Source organism: Salmo trutta, chromosome 9, assembly GCF_901001165.1.
Source record: "Salmo trutta chromosome 9, fSalTru1.1, whole genome shotgun sequence".
NCBI lineage: Eukaryota > Metazoa > Chordata > Actinopteri > Salmoniformes > Salmonidae > Salmo > Salmo trutta.
Window position 1 is genome coordinate 20,650,199 of NC_042965.1, and position 18,241 is coordinate 20,668,439.

The 18,241-nt window shown below is 46.2% G+C and overlaps 1 protein-coding gene across 1 annotated transcript in view; it reads right to left on the reverse strand.

Annotated features, from left to right (window-relative positions):
- The window catches only part of LOC115199591 (tetratricopeptide repeat protein 28), a 225,624-nt gene that overhangs the window by 44,208 nt on the left and 163,175 nt on the right, over window positions 1-18,241 (reverse strand). Inside the window, exons 6-8 of the mRNA XM_029761921.1 lie at window positions 3,729-4,525; window positions 2,983-3,527; window positions 270-793 (exon numbers count right to left, since the gene is read on the reverse strand). Coding sequence (XP_029617781.1) covers window positions 270-793; window positions 2,983-3,527; window positions 3,729-4,525 — 1,866 coding nt within the window. The remainder of the gene's footprint in view (window positions 1-269; window positions 794-2,982; window positions 3,528-3,728; window positions 4,526-18,241) is intronic.

The following is an 18,241-nucleotide window of genomic DNA, read 5'->3' on the forward strand; positions in this document are numbered from 1 at the left end:
CACACACACACACACACACACTCACACAAGCTAATAAAAAACAGACGAATACACACAGAAAAAAATGTATCACAAAATATAAGCTTTAAAAAAAAAAAAAATGCTGCTCTTGGTAGAATTATACTTGGCTCTACTTCAAGATAATTCATGCCTGTCAGATATATATTCCATCTCTGTTGGAAGCTGTCACAACACCATTCATGTCAGTAAAGTCAACATATCTATATGAGTATCCTCCCTTCCTCCTATTCCCCAACCCCGCTGCTCACCTTCCTGCAGGTACATGACAGCCTGTGAGTAGTTCTGCAGTGCGTGGTGTGTCCTCCCCAGACTGCCGTAGGCCAGGGTCTTGGCCGCCAGGTCGTTGGTCTGAGCTGCAACACTCAGATGCTGCTCCTGGAACACCACTGCACGCTCATAGTTGCCTAGCGACTCGTAGGTGAGGCCCAGGTTGCCATAGGCACGGCCCTGTTGGGCGGGCCTGCCCGCCTCCTCTGCGATCTCCAGGTCACTCTGGTGGCAGCGCAGGGCCGTCTCGTACTCTCCCATGGACTGGTAGACCACGCCCAGGCCACAGCTGGCGTCGCCCTCTAGTGATCGGTCTTGGGTGTCGCGGGCAATGCCTAGCTGGCGCTCCAGACAGGAGATGGCCTGTTCGTAGTTCCCCAGCTGGCTGTGGAGCGCCCCCAGCTCCCCGTAAGCCTGGGCCTTCCCTCCACATTCCCCCAGCTCATGGGCCACCACCAGACGCTTCTCAAAACACACCAGGGACTGCTGCAGGTTACCCATCGCCCTGCAGAGGGAGACACAGAGTCAGGGCTTGACGAAGGAAAGTCAAACAGTAGGGGACGGAGATATGCAGGGTCAACTGGGCAGGCTGGGACAGAGATGGGATATATTATATGCCTACTAGAATGGCCTGTAATTGCCATCTGCTCCTCAATATGAACAAACAGACTCGTGCCACAGAGACTGTGTCCTCCAAGTGCACTTCTCTCACAGTAACCCTGTTCCTCTCTCTGCTCATCTCCTATCAGAGGATAGTAGAACAGCTATGATCTAATCTGCACATATGGCCACACTGTGCTATTAGGGAAGAATGAGAAACACACATCACATTTGCCATTTGCCAAGCTCTGCATCGTTTCAGTGGGAACGAATATTCAGATACCCAACAAAAAGCACGGCAGATGACTCTCTGAGGACTGTGTGTGTGTGTGTGTGTGTGTGTAGGGGAAGAGACAAGGGGCTGCAGGGGAATGAGGCAGGGCTGATGGGTTAATGATGCAATGTGTTGGGGGGTGCTAGATAATATAATTCACCCTCCACTTGGCCTAGATTAGAGGGATGTCACATGGACGATACAGGTTCTGTCTCTCTCTGTGAATAGGCCTACACATCGACTAAGACCTGCATTCATACCCAGGTTTTGTTCTGTTGAACACTCTGCACAGAAACCCTGCAAATAGACCATTTTCACATTCACAGGCGGAGCAACAACTGCCGGATGTCGCTTGAAAAGGACCATTAAAAGAATAAAAGGCTTGAGCTTAATTAATGTTCTCTTTTAAAGTGAGCTGGTTCACTAAAGGCTCTGGGACAGAGAGAGAGAGAGAGAGAGAGAGAGAGATAGGAAGTGAGGAAGGTAGGAGTCTGATGTATATTCTTCACCTCTCAGCTCCTGCATGGCTAATGCAGGGCTCTGTCGGATTGTTATGGTGGCATGTTGATGATGCACAATAAGGGGAAAAATCATCTCTGAAATTAGGATTCCATTGCTGCTGCCGTGTTTTGTTTCACACCGTATTCTCACAGGATGTTATCAGCTCTCAGACACACACAGGGGAGAGAGAAAGAGAAGAAAAGAGACAGAATGTAAAAGGTTGTCTTGAATTAACTGCAGTTCCCCCGGTTTCAGACGTCTGTCAGCCAAAGCCTCTTTGCATACAGATCAGCTGGGGGCCAGTAGACTCAGTGCTGAAGCAGCTAGCACCAGCCTCACTGAGCCTCACGATCCGCAACACCGACCGTCAAGGTGTCTCTAAACTACGGTGGTCCTGGAAATGCAAGCGCCAACACAAGCAGGAAAACAGCAGCAGGCACAAAAAGAAAAAAGATTATGCAAAGCAGGATTACTATGATTATTAGTAATACCCCGTCAAAGCAAATTATCTGTCACCGCAACAACCAGAGGAAATTGATATCGGCAACTTACTCAAAGGCAGAATGGCTTTCTGCTCGCAATGGTAGCTTAGGAGTGTATTTGAAATACGACGCCTTGCTTTTAAATGTTATTCAAACGAGAAAAATACTAATTAAAGTTCTATATATACTTTCATCAGCAGTACTCTTCTTCTATGATTAAGATATTAGCTGTTCATAACAGGCAGTAAGAGATTTCATGGTTTTAGTGCTTTCATCCAACCACAGATTTTCATTCCAGAGCGAAAGCAGGGTTTTTGTGCTGCAGAGGCGCCATGTACCCAAGTCAATCCTTTAGTGACACTTTAGTCCAATCACTACTTCAAGAAGAGGTGATTTGGACAGATGGCACAGCTTACCTAGAACACTAAGTAACTCCTTCAGTTCAAAAACAGGAGTCACTGCAGGGCACTGAACTACTATTTGAGAAGGTTCAGTCACACAAATGTCCTGGGTGGCAAAGGTCAGGATGGATATTTTCTTTATTGGCGTAGTAACAAACCTCTACGGATGCGACCCTAAACTGTCCACACCCCTCTTGTTGGCAGAAAGAATATGTAGCCATTTTTAAGCTTATTCCTGCAATTCTACACATTTTGCCATGTTTTATGTGTGCTCATATGATACCTGAGTGACAAAACAAAATCAATGAGGCCCCCATGGGCACATAATCTAAATAAGCATAACTGACCTACTTAGTGACCTGATAGGGAGCTATAACCAGTCATGTTACAGGTTTCTAAGGATGGCTACTAAGGGCTACTGAGAGATGTCACTGACCTGTGTCCATTCCCCAGGCCTCGGTAGGCCTTCTCCTGGTCCTGCATCCGGTTCAGGCTCTGGGCCACAGACAGGTACTGGTCATAGTATTTAATGGCCTCTTCAAAGTCCCCTAGGGCCTCGTAACAGTCTCCCAGGTTACCATAGGCCCTACCCCGGTCCAACACGGCCTCGTTGCCACTCAGCTGCTGGAGGGTGGCCAGCTGCTGTTCCAGGTAGCCTATAGCCTCCTCCATCACCCCTACGTTCATCTTGGTGATGCCCATGTTGCCGTAGACCTGGGCCTCTACTCCCGGGTCCTTCAGTCTGCGGCCCAGCTCTAGCTGCTCCTCGTAGCTCTTAAAGGCCATGGCGTACTTCCCCAGAGCCATGTAGACGGCTGCCAGGTGGCCGTGGGCTTTACACTCCCCAGGCACATCGCCCAGCTCCTGGTACACCTCCAGCTCCTGGGTGTGGTAGCCCAGCGCCTTGTCGTACTTCTGAACCAGTCTGTAGGTGGCACCCAGGGCCGCGTAGGCACACGCCTCCATCCTGCGCTCCTTCACCTGAAACAAAGCACAGATAGGATTTCAGTGCATCAGCAAATATTCAACATCAACAGCCTTACATAAACAGCCCTGCTTTGCAAAATCAGTGGAGTGCTGAACTTACAGTATATAACGTTAATCTCCCTTACTGTATGCAGACAACGTGGAGACCTTTCCTGTGACTATGACAGATTAAAAACAGGAGCCAGAGAATCTCACCTGGTGAGCCAGGGCCAGCTGCTGCTCATAGAATTGGATAGCTCCAGTCACGTCCTTCTTGCAGACAAAGATGTCCCCTAGGTTGCCCAGGGCTCTGAAGCGGGCCTGTGCATTATTAAGAGACTGGGCTAGAGAGAGCAGGTACTTCTGACACTCCTCTGCCTTGGTGAAGTCACCCAGAGCCTTGAAGGCCAGTCCCAGGTTACAGTAGGCCTTGGCCTGGCTCAGCTTGTCATGCAGGTCCTTAGCCAGAGCCAGGTCCTGCTCATAGTACTTGACAGCGTCCTGGTAGCTTCCCAGGCAGTAGTGGGCGTAGCCCAAGTTGTGGCAGACTTTCCCCTCACTCTCCATGTCCTGGAGGTCAGGGGACAAGCGGAGGTACTGCTCGTAGTAGGGCACGGCTTGGGGGAATTCTCCCCGGGAGCAGTGGAAGTTCCCCAGATTACCTAGGGCGCGAGCCTCGCTCTGGACGTCTCGCAGCTCACGGGCGATATTGAGGTGGTTCTGGTAGTGCTGCAGGGCGCGGTCGTGGGCCCCCAGGGCCTGGTAGGCCACGGCCAGGTTACCATGGGTGGAGGCCTGTGAGGCCCGGTCATTGACCTCCATGGAGATCTGTAGCTCCTGGCGGTGGTAGCGTACAGCCTGGTCAAAGGCCCCCAGCGCGTTGTAGGCGTTGCCCATGTTACCGTAGGCCCGGCCCTGGGCAGCATAGTCACTGAGCTCCTGGGTGATGGAGAGGTGGGTTTTGTGGAGTTTCAGTGCAGTCTCATAGTCTCCTTTCATCTGGTGGATAATGCCTGTGGATTATGGAAAGGAGAGGGAGGTGACAAGATTATTATCCCATTCACAAGAAATGAGGAGAGTTCAGAGTGCCTCATCAGACAGCCACACTATGTAGAAAGCAAGTAATTCGATAGTTCAAATATGCTTTCTGCTGAGCCAGCTCACACAGCAAACATTCCACGTAAAAAATATCATAATTAAAATGGAGCACATTCACACAGCTTTATAATTACATCAAAACGGAATCATTAGATTTTTTAAACTGTCCTTCATGATTGTGTCTTTGAAGAAAATAAGCAAAACCAACAACTTTTCCACTGGGACTGAAACAACAGAGGGAGAAAGAGAGAGAGAGAGAGAGAGAGAAAGAGCGGGCAGAGCAAACAACTTCTAAAAAATGAGATGAATGTAGAGAACCAATCAATATCTTAGGACTCTGTGTACTTTGAGCATTTTATCTGTTAGAAAATATCATCCTCCTGAAAACAAAAGCTTTCCCCTGTAGCCAGCATGCACGTCCACACACAGCAGAGTGTATCTCTATCTACCTTCCTTTCCTCTGAGACACACACTGGGCTTTGAGTCCCTTTGTCTGTTGTCACCCGGCTTTCCATAAACTCATAATTAAACTCCTAATATCAGAGCGCTGTGGCTCCCTGGAGTGGGGGAACAGAGGAGGAGAGTAGGGGATGGCCGCAGGCTGATGGACGGAGCCAGAGCCAGGGAGGACAGCCCGCCGCAGGACTAATGATCACTCACCATAGAATGGGAGGAACATATGGAGGGGCCTGGCGTGGCGTGGCGGCGGTGCAGCCATTCATCTAACAGGCCTGGCTAACTGTGTCTCTTCTGCGTCAGCATCAGTGTGGGATAATGGGCCTGGGAGATGAGAGGAACCAGCCACAACCCGCCGCACCACTCAGAGGGCACTGGGATGGAGACGGGGCCAGCCTGGGCTGGGGTGTGTGGGAAACAGGGAGGACAGGAGAGGGGGGCATTTATGGGTTGTGGTGGGAACTTGATGGTGCCATTGGGATTAGCTACCACCATGTGTGTCACTGTTTTCTGACTTTTCACTACCAGAACCTTTCACAGTACTGGTGCACGCAGTGGCTAAGTGAACAGAAGGATACAAACTAAACAGCCAACTTAACAGACCCAAAATGATATGACTTCTGGCGCTGTAGATGTGGAGGCATGGCCATTAGAGTTGTTTGTTCAGTTAAAAGCCTTGTATTAGGCCTTTGAGATGCCTGACTAGCAGCCCTGCCATTCTGTTGGTCTCTCGTTGGTCCTTATACAGTTTCAGGATTCTTTAACTTAACGCAGCCTTTTTTTGGGCTGCCAGATTTGGAGGAATAGAAGAGGAGTGGTTTAAACTAAGCTGTGATAAAAAGTGTTTAAAATACATTTGATTGATAGAAAGTTCAGGTGAAAGAAGAGGTAAATATTTGATCGTGTTTGTAAATCCAGGTATCAAGGAAAGGGGATTACCCACACAAGGTACATTGGATGGCAGCATAAAAATAACCTATTCAAAGGTTCTCCTTGATTTGCATAGCCCATAGATAGTGGCGTAAATAACCCCAATCCATAGATGGGCTCACTTTTATGACGATTCGCGCAGAGTTCCCTCACAGTTTTACAGTGGAAAGGAACCCCCTCAGATGAGGTGGATCAGTAGCGCAGTATTTGTTTATCTATGTGGTTCTGTCTTCAGGTTAAAGTGTCATAGTCTTACCTGGCCCAGTAATCATCAGGTCATCACCTGAAGGAATTAATATGCTAAGAATTCTCCAGAAAAAAAAGCACAAGAGACAGGGCAATGCCTGGTACAGATTTGCAGAGGGAATACAATATGGATTATTAACATACAGTATATAGAATTGATAAACTGCTACTAACTCTATTATTATGACAAATGGTATAGGCATTATAGGCTTTTGACATTTGAGGTCAGACAGTTACAGTAGACTGACATTGGCACCTCACATATCATGGACAGAGCCCAGCCCGGGCTCAGAGCATGTTAACATTCACGGCAGGCTGGTCGGAGGAGCAATGACAACCTTTTCCCTCTTCAATGTCATTGCCAAGATTATGCCCTCCCTTTGGAGCTTATCCCACAGAGGGTATAATGCCTATTGATGTATCACCAGCAAACATGGCCCCAGCCCTCCCCTGAGTCCATTGCTGGAGGCTAAAATTGGAGCTGGAGCTGGGGCTTGAAGGCTGGGGTGGGGGCTGGGGAGAAAGACTGGAGCTGGAGCAGGAAGAGATGAGGACCATGGACTAGGGCTAGTCCTAAGGCTGTGCCCGGGGCCAGACAAGGGGTCAGAAAACAATCTCTGTCTCTTCCACATTGTAAGAGGATTACAAGAACCCCGGGTCCCTGTATGATAGTAAATAATAGCATGTTCTGCACCTCAAGTGGTAAATGGTGTTGGTACACAAACCAGATGGAGATGACAGAGATGGTTGGACAGCTGGATAAGAAATGGGAAATGATAGGTACACTGATTTCAAATGACCCCACCAAGAAGTTATTCTTAGCGAAAGGAGAGATTGACTTCTGTTGATCCTTGTTATGCCCATGCAATTCACTTCGACTGCATGATAAGCATTTCTCTCAGACTGCACACTAAGCTTTGTTATGTTACATATATTGGCTATAGCCCAGAGGTTATTTGAGTCTGCAGCTCCATAATTCCCATCTGCACAGTGAGCACTTGAGACAATGACTGCGAAAAAGAGGGATCAAACAACAAGGAAAATATCCCTCCACGCATACACAAAATATCCCTCCACGCATACACAAAATATCCCTCCACGCATACACAAAATATCCCTCCACGCATACACAAAATATCCCTCCACGCTTACACAAAATATCCCTCCACGCATACACAAAATATCCCTCCACGCATACACAAAATATCCCTCCACATATACACAAAATATCCCTCCACGCATACACAAAATATCCCTCCACGCATACACAAAATATCCCTCCACGCATACACAAAATATCCCTCCACACGTACACAGACCGTACTGTATCCAATTCACCAACACTCCGTATCTAAATACATTAAAAGGGGGGCGATGCGTTGTCACTTTGCATTACACAGGCGCTCAGTGTGAGAGGGAGATGCTGCAGTGATGACTCTGAGGCTTGGTGTCGTGCTCTGAGTAAATCACTGTGTCATTCTGTGCTGTGTGTGGACGGAGGCTGTTGTGGTCTGCTACACTGTGGAGCATTCTGCCAGCTGCTGTCTCTCTCTCTGCTGCTCTGTCCAGCTAAGAGGATTTCCACATCAATGGAGTCTCTGCCACTGTGCCGGGTTGATACCAGGGATAGAAGGAAGATGGCCAATCACCAAGCAGCCCTCAGCCCTGGCCTAGAGTCCAAATTCTAGCTCACCTTCCATTTGTCAGTTTGTTAACACAAGGGCTTGAAGAATGAATACAAAACAACATATTCAATTGCTATGTAAAAGTCAATGGTTTACAAAATTGCAGGACTAGCAGATGCATACTTACTTTCTAGACTCTTAACAGTACACATTGTTATTGTAGCCCTGGTCAAACACACCTCATTCAGCTCATTGAGGGCTTGATGATTAGTTGACAAGTTGAATCAGGTGTGCTTGTCTAGGGTTACAATAAAAATGTGTACTGTTGGGGGCACTGGAGACCAGGGTTGGGATACACTGGACATCTAGACATTTCACATGACTGGGTGTGGTGTGTGTGGAGACCTGTGGGGGGTGGTAGAGAGCTGAGGGAGATGAGGCAGGCAAGGCCCTGACTGGGGGTGGGGTGTTGTGGGGTAGGGGTCTGAGTCTGGGTCTGGACTTAGGTACCAAATCCTCACTCAGAAAACACACACGTCTCTCACAGCCTGACAGACACGCTGAGAGAGACAGGAAGGCGGAAGATAAAAAGAAAGGGGGATGGATAGATGAATGTGTGCTGAGTGGGAGGCCTGCCAACACAAGCACACACAGACAGGCCGACGGAACCCTCCACCCCTCCGCCTGCCTGCCTGCGGGCCCAGCTGGGCTGGCTTCCTCTCTGCTCTCTTCAGCTGACCCGTCATTATCCTGCAGCCCAGGCCCAGCACGGTCACGGCTATCCCTGCTAACCCACAGCCAAACCGCTGTTACTTCTGGATCTATAATAGCTCTGGATACTTAGGTATCTAATGTTAATGTCCAGTGTATTGAGCAAGACACTTTGGTTTCCGTTTTGTAAAGAGATAAAATGCCATTGAGGGATGGGCTGAGGAAGAGGCGGGCTTTACATTTACTAAATGCAAAGGAAAGCTTTCACGGTGCTGTTTGAGTTAATGGTGACACGGTAAATGCATTCATAAGAAATGCATACAGCACATAGCTATGCGTGGACGGTGGAAATGTGGGAGAATGTTTGAGCGGGCTTCCAGTCCAGTATTTGGCATGGTCCTCTGTCATCAGACTGGGCTGAAGGGGGCCAAGGAGAGGGGGAACTAACTGCTGCTTTTCCATGAACATGAATGTGGGCCAAGCAGCACAGATCTGCTACACTAGGAAGTCTCCAGGAGAAGAGAACGAGACTGGCATCCAATGTAATCACCTCAAACCCCCCTCCCCTCCTTCCATACACAGTATAGTATCTAGGCTTTCCATTCCTGTCCTTCCTGTCTGTGTGTCCTGAACCAGGACCATAGCAGGTCGTATTTACCTGTTGTTCACTAACAGACTACCTCCAGCACGGCCCGAGATAAATGCACCTTCTATGATTTGGTTTCCCTCGCTCCCTGTCTCCTTCCCCGTAGCATTCTTTCATTCACTCTGACTGTTCCATTAGGCTGGATAAATTCCTCTGTAAATCCAGCCGCTGCCCTCCTGCCCCTGCCTTCTCCCCTCCCACCTTACAAAAAGACTAGGGTGGTTCCAACGACAACCAACCTGAGAGCTCTCCTTCTCTGACTGCCTCAGTCTGCTCCAGGAGACATGGCTGTGTTCCTGTAGTGAGCCATATATCCAATCCCCTGCAAAACTCCACAGAAGATTTTCCATGTTGGGGTGAGAGAGAGTATATTAAGAAAGGCCTAAAGCCATTTCAACTCAGCCCCCCCCCCCCCCTCTCCTGCCCCAGTGACAAGATCCAGAACAGTGTTGTTTACGGTTCTGTTAGGCTCTGCTGTTGTTTTGTTGTGTTTCCTGTTTGATTTTAATGTGGCTCAGCATTAAGAGGTCCTCTGGGAAACAGGGTGAAAACAAGGAAAGTGATTGCTTAATTAAAACTCTTACCTCCCACCCTGTTCATTTATGGAGTCGCCATTTCAAATGACTTTTTGAGATGCAAGAAAAAACAATGACAAGTTGGTTAGAAAAAGATAGAGGGGAGGAGGGAGAGGTAGGAGATAAGGGGGGTAACAACAACTTCCAAACAAACTTATTAAAAACCTCTTTGAAGTGAATTGCAGGGGAAAATAATATAATTTATATTCTGTTTCATGAATAACAGAAATGTGAGCTAAATGCGAAAGCCACCACTTGAGTCCTCTTCGAGATATTAAAAATTGCTGACTAGGGGGTAGGTTAGCCGGTTAATGAATAATAAATGGAGGCTGGAATGCAACATTTTCATATCCTTTATAGGTCAGCGTGCACTGAGCCAAGGCTCCTGTCACCGCTGGGCATCAGTGAGCCAACCAGCCTCAGTAATAAAGCATGTTACCATCCCGGTGCTGAGCGGAGTGCTAGCTGGCTACATGTTACCTCTAAGCCATGACAGGGGCCGCTCCACCCTCTCCACATCAACATAGATCATTAGAGAAGAGCTGAGAGAGGGGAATAAAAGTTCAGTGAACATGTTCTCTCCACCTCGCTATACGACACTATCATTCTTTTCCCCTTTCCTCAGAAGCTTGTTAATCTTACAAGCTTGATCATGTCCTCGTTGTGTAGAACAGGGGTCCCCAAACCTTTTCACTCGGGGCCTCCCTTCTAGCATTGGGGAACATTATAAACATTCTAAACCATTTTGCAGTTTCAAAGAAAATGTTCTTACAATTCTATACATTTTGCCATGTCTAATGTGTATTCATGTGATATTTGAGTGACACAATAATTACAACAATATATATGGGCTGAAAAACCTAAATAACATGGGCTAGTCGATCTGGACATTTCTGACAAGTTATAAATAGCTCTCTAAGTATACAATGACAAACATGACAAGAGGAACTGATGATGCACTAACCAATTTCGCCCCACAATTTGGGAACTACTGGTGTAGAACATATTGTATCTCTGCATGGTGGTACTTCAAAGGAAGTGGACTGTACAGTATTCTACAGTGTGTCAAGTCGGCTACAGTATGTGGGGGAATGACTAGGCAACAACAACATTCCCCCCTTTACCATCAACACAAACAACAACAACAACAACAATGGTGTAATTAGAGAAATGATGCTTTTCATGCCCACTTCATTCTCTGTTATCTTCATTATTCAGCTCTTGGAGAATCAGCTATTAGGTAATTAAGCGATTCATCTATTCAGTTTCAATTACTGGGAGCCTGACAGCCTCAGATTACAATCACTACGGGTGAGGGGGAGAGAGAGAGAGAGAGAGAGAGAGAGAGAGAGAGAGAGAGAGAGAGGGAGAGAGGCGCAAGGCACGATCAAGCAGAGCAAATGAAAAGGAGAGAGAAAAAAAATACAAGGAAAGAGAGCAAAGGAGAAACAAGAGGTAGAGACAGGAGGGCACCTTCCACACAATCACCTAGCAGTCCCCTGGGCCTCCTTCCCAGCCATCACCATGAAGCACTGCAGCTTTTCCCTGGCAATACAGAGCAACAGGCCCACTCTTCTCCTCCTCCCATTCATTTTTTCCCCATTTATTTTATGGTTTTGTCACCAGCTATGGGTCTTTGACACTACATCAAATACTGTAATTATTGTGCCAAGGAATTTGAAGTATTGTTGCGGTTGATGTATGCTTGCTGTTACTGGTGAGACTAAAGATTATCCTGATACCGAGCTAGCTGAAGGAGAGATAAACCCACGATTAGCTTCCTGTTTGACTTTCAATGTTAAAGGGATACTTTGGGATTTTGGCAATGAGGCCCTTTATCTACTTCCCCAGAGTCATTTTATGTCTGCATCCAGTGTGAAGGAAGTTAGAGGTAGTTTTGCGAGCCAATGCTGACTAGCGCAATGACTGGAAGCCTATGGAATCCCTTAGCATGCTAGCAGTTACCATAGACTTCCAGGCATTGCGCTAACGCTAGTTAGCAATTGTGCTATCGCTAGTTAGAAACTTCCTTCAAACTGCACACAGAGACATAAAAATGGTATTGACAAGTTCATCTGCCAAAATCCTGTAGTATCCATTTAGTGCTTCATATTGAAAGAGATGTTTGGATCGCTCTTTCCTATCGGTCATTTCAAACAGCTCTTACACTAAAAGGGCATTATCATCATTTTACAATTTTATTCCAAACTCATGTCTGGAAATATATATATAAAACCCTGGAAAATCACGTTTGATTGCACTGGGCCTTTAAGGGCGGACTACGGTGCACTGGCTCAGCTCACTGACCCCTATTACACGATTCAAATGTAGCATCATAAACTGTAATCGCTAGAGGCCCTGTTTTATGACCACAAGTAATCAGGATACCTTTCTGAATATATATAGATGGGACCTAAGTGATTACAGCACTGGTTGGGTGTTATGCTGGTCAAAGGCGAGGAGCGTCAATTTATGTTTGGTTGATTAACCTTGGTCCCTGCTTCCACGCTCTCTCTTCTGAGGATTAGGAACAAGTCATCCTGGAGCACCATTATGTCTCTTAGTTGTCCATTAGAGTCAGCTTTACAACTGTCTAGATGGCTGTCATAAGTCATCCCAGCAACGTATATTATAATGACTGGACTCAAATACAGCTGAATGGGCTACAGATGTCAGATCTTAATTTGACCCATTTCGTCGCAGGAGGAAAATGATCCTGCAGCAGGAGTATTTTAATGAATATTGAATGTTTATCATCACTGCCAGGGGGGCTGGAAGCGGTGTTTGTAGGCTATACGATGCAGTACCATACCTACCATACAGATTCCGTTCCAACAGACCCAACCTAATGGAATGGCCCCACCCCATGACCCAACTGGCAATTTGTAAAATGTATACCAGTTCAATGGTGGTCCCTACAGCATGGCAAAAATAGGGGCAGGGCCACAGGGTATGTTTCTTAAATATAGGATGGCATCTGTGATTCGGCTATGCAGACTGTAGGCCTATAATGTGGACTGGAATTACGCACTTCTTTCAAACCATGAAGCTGGGAGAGATGATGGTTCATTGATGATGGTTCATTGATGATGGTTCATTGATGATGGTTCATTGATGATGGTTCATTGATTTGTGCAGGACAGTGATTTAATATGATAATAGGTGTACTAGGCCTAATGAAATAGATGAATGGGGCTGTCAACTCAGCCAGACATTCACGCTCAAATATTTTCGATCTCCCCTCTTTGAGAATGTTTTACAGATCTGTATCTCTATCTGTCATATGAAACTGCTGGCTGGTGTGGTGCGCATTAGGCCATTTATTTTGTCCACTACTTGCATTTTGGAACATTTGCGTGTATTACCATGTGCACATTGCTGCGCTTATACTGTGAAGAAATAATGGATTATTAACATTTTAAACTAAACGTTCTGATCTAGTCCATCTGTCTTGCTGTGTTTATAGGCTATGCAGCCTATGCAGGCTGTTTTTAGACTGCAGGTCCACTGGGCATTAGTTCAAGCAGCCTATGTAGGCTATGTGCAGGCTACAGCGCGACTTGTGCGCATTCTTCTGTGGATTATAAACATAAATGAGTGGTTGCCTCAGTGCCTGTCTGGTCCAGCAGTTACACCCGTTAACCCGGGCATACATACAGTATGCCAGTTGGCATGGGTTCGAATCCGGCCCATTGCCCTTTGACTCATTCTCCCCCATTTTTCAACACTGTTATCTCTCAAAAGCAACAAAAATGACAAAATGAGTGGGACTGCCCCACTCCTTAAAAAATACCTGTAAGATAGAATAATAACAGTCAGGTATATTGATAATACAGTAGGACGACGATACAAGCTAGGTCTAATAATATGCCACTTAGCAGTGGGAGAATTGTAACATTAACACATGGATGTGGCAAAGTACCAGATTCTTGAACGATAATAATGACCAAATCATTGTGGCATGATAAAAGAGACAGGGTTGGAGCTAATTGCAGGAGTGGGGATGGTCAAATCAAATCAAAGGTTATTTGTCACACGTGCCAAATTCAACAGGTGTAGACTTTACAGTGAAATGCTTACTTATGAGCCCTTTCCCAATAATACAGAACTTAAAAGTAAGAAAGATGAGCACATTTTTTAAATAAATAGTAACACAAAATAACAATAACGAGACTATATACAAGGAGTACCGGTACCGAGTCAATGTGCAGGGGTACTAGGTAGTTGAGGTAATTGAGGTAATATGTACATGTAGGTAGGGGTAAAAGTGACTAGGCAATCAGGATAGATAATAAACAGAGTAGCAGCAGCGTATGTGAAGATTGTGAAAGAGTGTGAAAGTGTGTCTATGTGTGAGTGTGTGTGTATGTGTTTTGTGTGTGTGAGCGTATGTAGTGTGTGTATGTGTGTGTTGGAGTGTCAGTGTAGTGTGTGTGAGTGTGTAGGTAGAGTTCAGTGAGTGTGCATAGAGCCGGTGCAAGAGATTCAGTGCAAATAAAAAGGGGGTCAATGCAAATAGTCCGGGTAGCCATTTTAATAACTGTTCAGCTGGCTTGGGGGTAGAAGTTGTTCAGGAGCCTTTTGGTCCCACACTTGGCGCTCCGGTACCACTTGCCGTGCGGTAGCAGAGAGAACAGTCTATGACTTGGGTGGCTGGAGTCTTGACAATTTTTAGGGCCTTCATCTGACACCGCATGGTTTAGAGGTCCTGTACTGGGCCGTACGCACTACCTTATGTAGCGCCTTATGGTCGTATGCCAAGCAGTTCCCATACCAAGTGGTGATGTAGCCAGTCAAGATGCTCTCAATTGTGCAGCAGTATAACTTTTTGAGGATCTGAGGGCCCATGCTAAATCTTTTCAGCCTCATGAGCTGGAAGAGGCATTGTCATGCCTTCTTCACGACTGTGTTGGTGCGTTTGGACCATGACAGGTCCTTAGTGATGTGGACACAGAGGAACTTGAAGCTCTCGACCCACTCCACTAAAGCCCTATCGATGTCAATCAGCTGTCAATCAACTAATGGACCAAATCATCTCATCAACTCAGCCAGGGAAACAAACAGTAGCCTATTATCAGTTTTCAGAGTTTTCACCTTTTTGACAACGGATAGGCTAACGAGTAGCCTATAGAATGTATTGGAATATAAGAAAATAACAAGGGGCCTATTGCAACCATCGATGGCACAGCTGATCTCAATTCCAACCATTATTGGTCACCTCATTACCGCTCCCTAAAATATGTCTTTCAAGATATCTTAGGCCGCTAGTTGGTATTGTCATTGAACAATTTAGTCCTTTTTAAGAGACTAAGGGCGATTTATCTATTTGTCTAAGGGCGATTTATCTATTATTTTAAGATGGTCATACCATGGATCATTTTGCTATTTGATTTTGAATTTTAGGACCGCTTTAGGTATATATAAAAAAAATGTAAAAAGTGATTTGATAAAATATTGAATTTGGCCTGTAGCCCATAGAAACGCATTGAATAACACATTCGTAAATGGCAAAAAAATGTATCATAAGGAATAAGGTTTTGAAGTGTCTGTCCTACATCTAGGAGATATAAGAAAGCTCAGGAAATATTTTAGCTTTTTGGACACTATTTAACCCCTTATTTTTGTTGGTAGAAAACTACCTCTATATTTCCGTTTGTTTTTATGGGTTACCTTCAGACGAGTCCTGTGACATTTGTGGGTGTTGTTGACATACAAACTTAATATGTCCGAACTTGGTCGCTTTGGTAGAACTTTCATTTTGAGGGTGCTTTTCTGCATTCAGGTAGCCTGATTTCAGATATGTCCATGTAAAGAGAATTATTAGGGAAACCGTTCTTCTTGCAAAGCATGTAAATGTTTTGATCAAACTATTATATTAATCTGACTATCCACAATAATCACATTATTGTGTGCATGTAACCGTACTCAGTGTTTCCTCCCCTAAGAGGGGAGGGGGTGACTGGGGTCTTCCTGCAGGGGACTGATGGGGGTCTTCCTGGGACATACATCTATGTAGATGTATAGAGGTATGCAGGGGCAGCCACGATTTAGCAGTGGAACAGTATAGCTTCCGTCCCTCTTCTCGCCCCTACCTGGGCTCAGACCAGGGACCCTCTGCACACATCATATATGTAGATACCTCTATACATATGTAGATGTATAGAGGTATGCAGTGGCAGCCACGATTTAGCAGTGGAACAGTATAGCTTCCGTCCCTCTCCTCGCCCCTACCTGGGCTCGAACCAGGGACCCTCTGCACACATCAACAACTGCCTCCCACGAAGCATCGTTACCCATCGCTCCACAAAAGCCACGGCCCTTGCAGAGCAAGGGGAACAACTACTTCAAGGTCTCAGAGCGAGTGACGTCACCGATTGAAACGCTATTAGCGCGCACCACCGCTAACTAGCTAGCCACTTCATAACAGTTACAGCAGCATATACTGGAAACACTGGTTTTACAATTAGATTAGCCCTGTATTGTCAAGGTTACCTTGCTAATAATTTTAGATCTGCAAGTTTTTGACCGTCAGATGACTAGGGCTTTGAAAAGGGGACAATAGTTACATTTGAACTCCAATCAAAAGGCCTGATCTTATAAACTTAACTTCCCTCTTTCTCTCTTTTTTATTTATCTACGCCACCAGGATTCATTTGCTAGATTTGATTAAATCCTTGCCGGTGGGGGGAGAAGGTTCTCATGAAAAATGTAAACGGTTTTTATGGGCTTAATTTCTCCTGTGACAGTGTGATAGTTATATGTTGGTGTTCCATCACTCTAGCACATCCCAGCGAGTGATAAGTCACTGAGGCTGTCTGTCTGCTCTGCTCTGGGCCCATGCAGAGATTCCTGTCCTGACCAATCACATCACACCCCCCAGACCAGGCAGAAGTATCCTGTATCACGCAACACTGCAGTAAATCTACATGACAGTAGTAGACCAGACCCTGGACATAGCAATGTATTTAGCTGACTGCTGTTCAATGACCTTTGTTCTCACACCATTCACTACTTAGGCCTCCATTTTAAACAACATTTAAACATTTAAAACAACTGTGAACAACTAATGAACATACAATTAAAGAAGCTACAGCAATATACACTCACCGGCCAGGTACACCCATCTAGTACCGGGTCGGATCCCCCTTTGACCCCAGAACATCCTGAATTCTCTGGGGCACGGATTCTACAAGGTGTCGGAAACATTCATTGCTCAATTGGTATCAAGGGACCTAACGTGTGCCAGGAAAACATTCCCCACACCATTACACCACCACCACCAGCCTGTACCACTGACACCAGGCAGGTTGGGGCCATGGTTTCATGCTGTTACGCCAAATCTTGACTTTGCCATCAGCATGACGCAACAGGAATCAGGATTCGTCGCACCAGGCAATGTTTTTCCACTCCTCAATTGTCCAGTGTTGGTGATCACGTGCCCACTGGAGCTGCTTCTTCTTGTTTTTAGGTGATAGAAGTGGAACCTGGTGTGGTCGTCTGCTGCAATAACCCATCCGTGACAAGGACCGACGAGTTGTGCGTTCTGAGATGCTGTTCTGCTCACCACTGTTGTACTGCACCGTTGTCTGTTTGTGGGCCTCCTGTTAGCTTGCATGATTCTTGCCTTTCTCATCAACCAGCTGTTTTCACCCACAGGACTGCTGCTGACTGGATGTTTTTTCTTTGTCACACCATTCTCTGTAAAAACTAGACACTGTTGTGCGTGAAAAGCCAAGGAGGGTGGCTGTTTCTGAGATACTAGATCCGTCGCGCCTGGCAAAGACGATCACACCACTCTCAAAGACGCTTAGGTCACTCGTTTTGCCAATTCTAACGTTCAATCGAACAGTAACTGAATGCCTTGATGCCTGTCTGCCTGCTTTATATAGCTCATCACGGCCACGTGACTCACTGTCTGTAGGAGCGATCCATTTTCGTAAACGGGTTAGTGTACCTAATAAACTATCCAGTGAGTGTATATGAATGTGGTACGCACTGAGACAGGTAAACATATGTACTGGTGATATAGTAGTATCTCGAACCCACAACAAGCAGAGGACAAGCAGGAGCAGAGAATAACAACATGAGAGGAATGCGGATATCACCCCAACATCAATAGAGGGAGAATACTGATGCTGCCTCCACCTCCACACAGTCTCTCTCTCACGGGCAAACCATGACCTCTACACTCCTGTTCTAGCCTGTTCCCATCACATCCTCCCAAGCTCCTTGTGAGGAAGAATCCTGGCTCTACTGTAGGTCAGTGACCTGGATAAAACCCCATGCTGATGGAGCAAACACACTGTAAACATTTCCCAACCTCCGCCTGCCTGTTACGTCTTCCTTTCATCTGCCAGAGTAACTTTCTAACAACCAGGTGCTTCCTCATCCTGTAGGATGGATGGGGCCAAATAGAAGAACTTATGCCACATGCTCATCAGA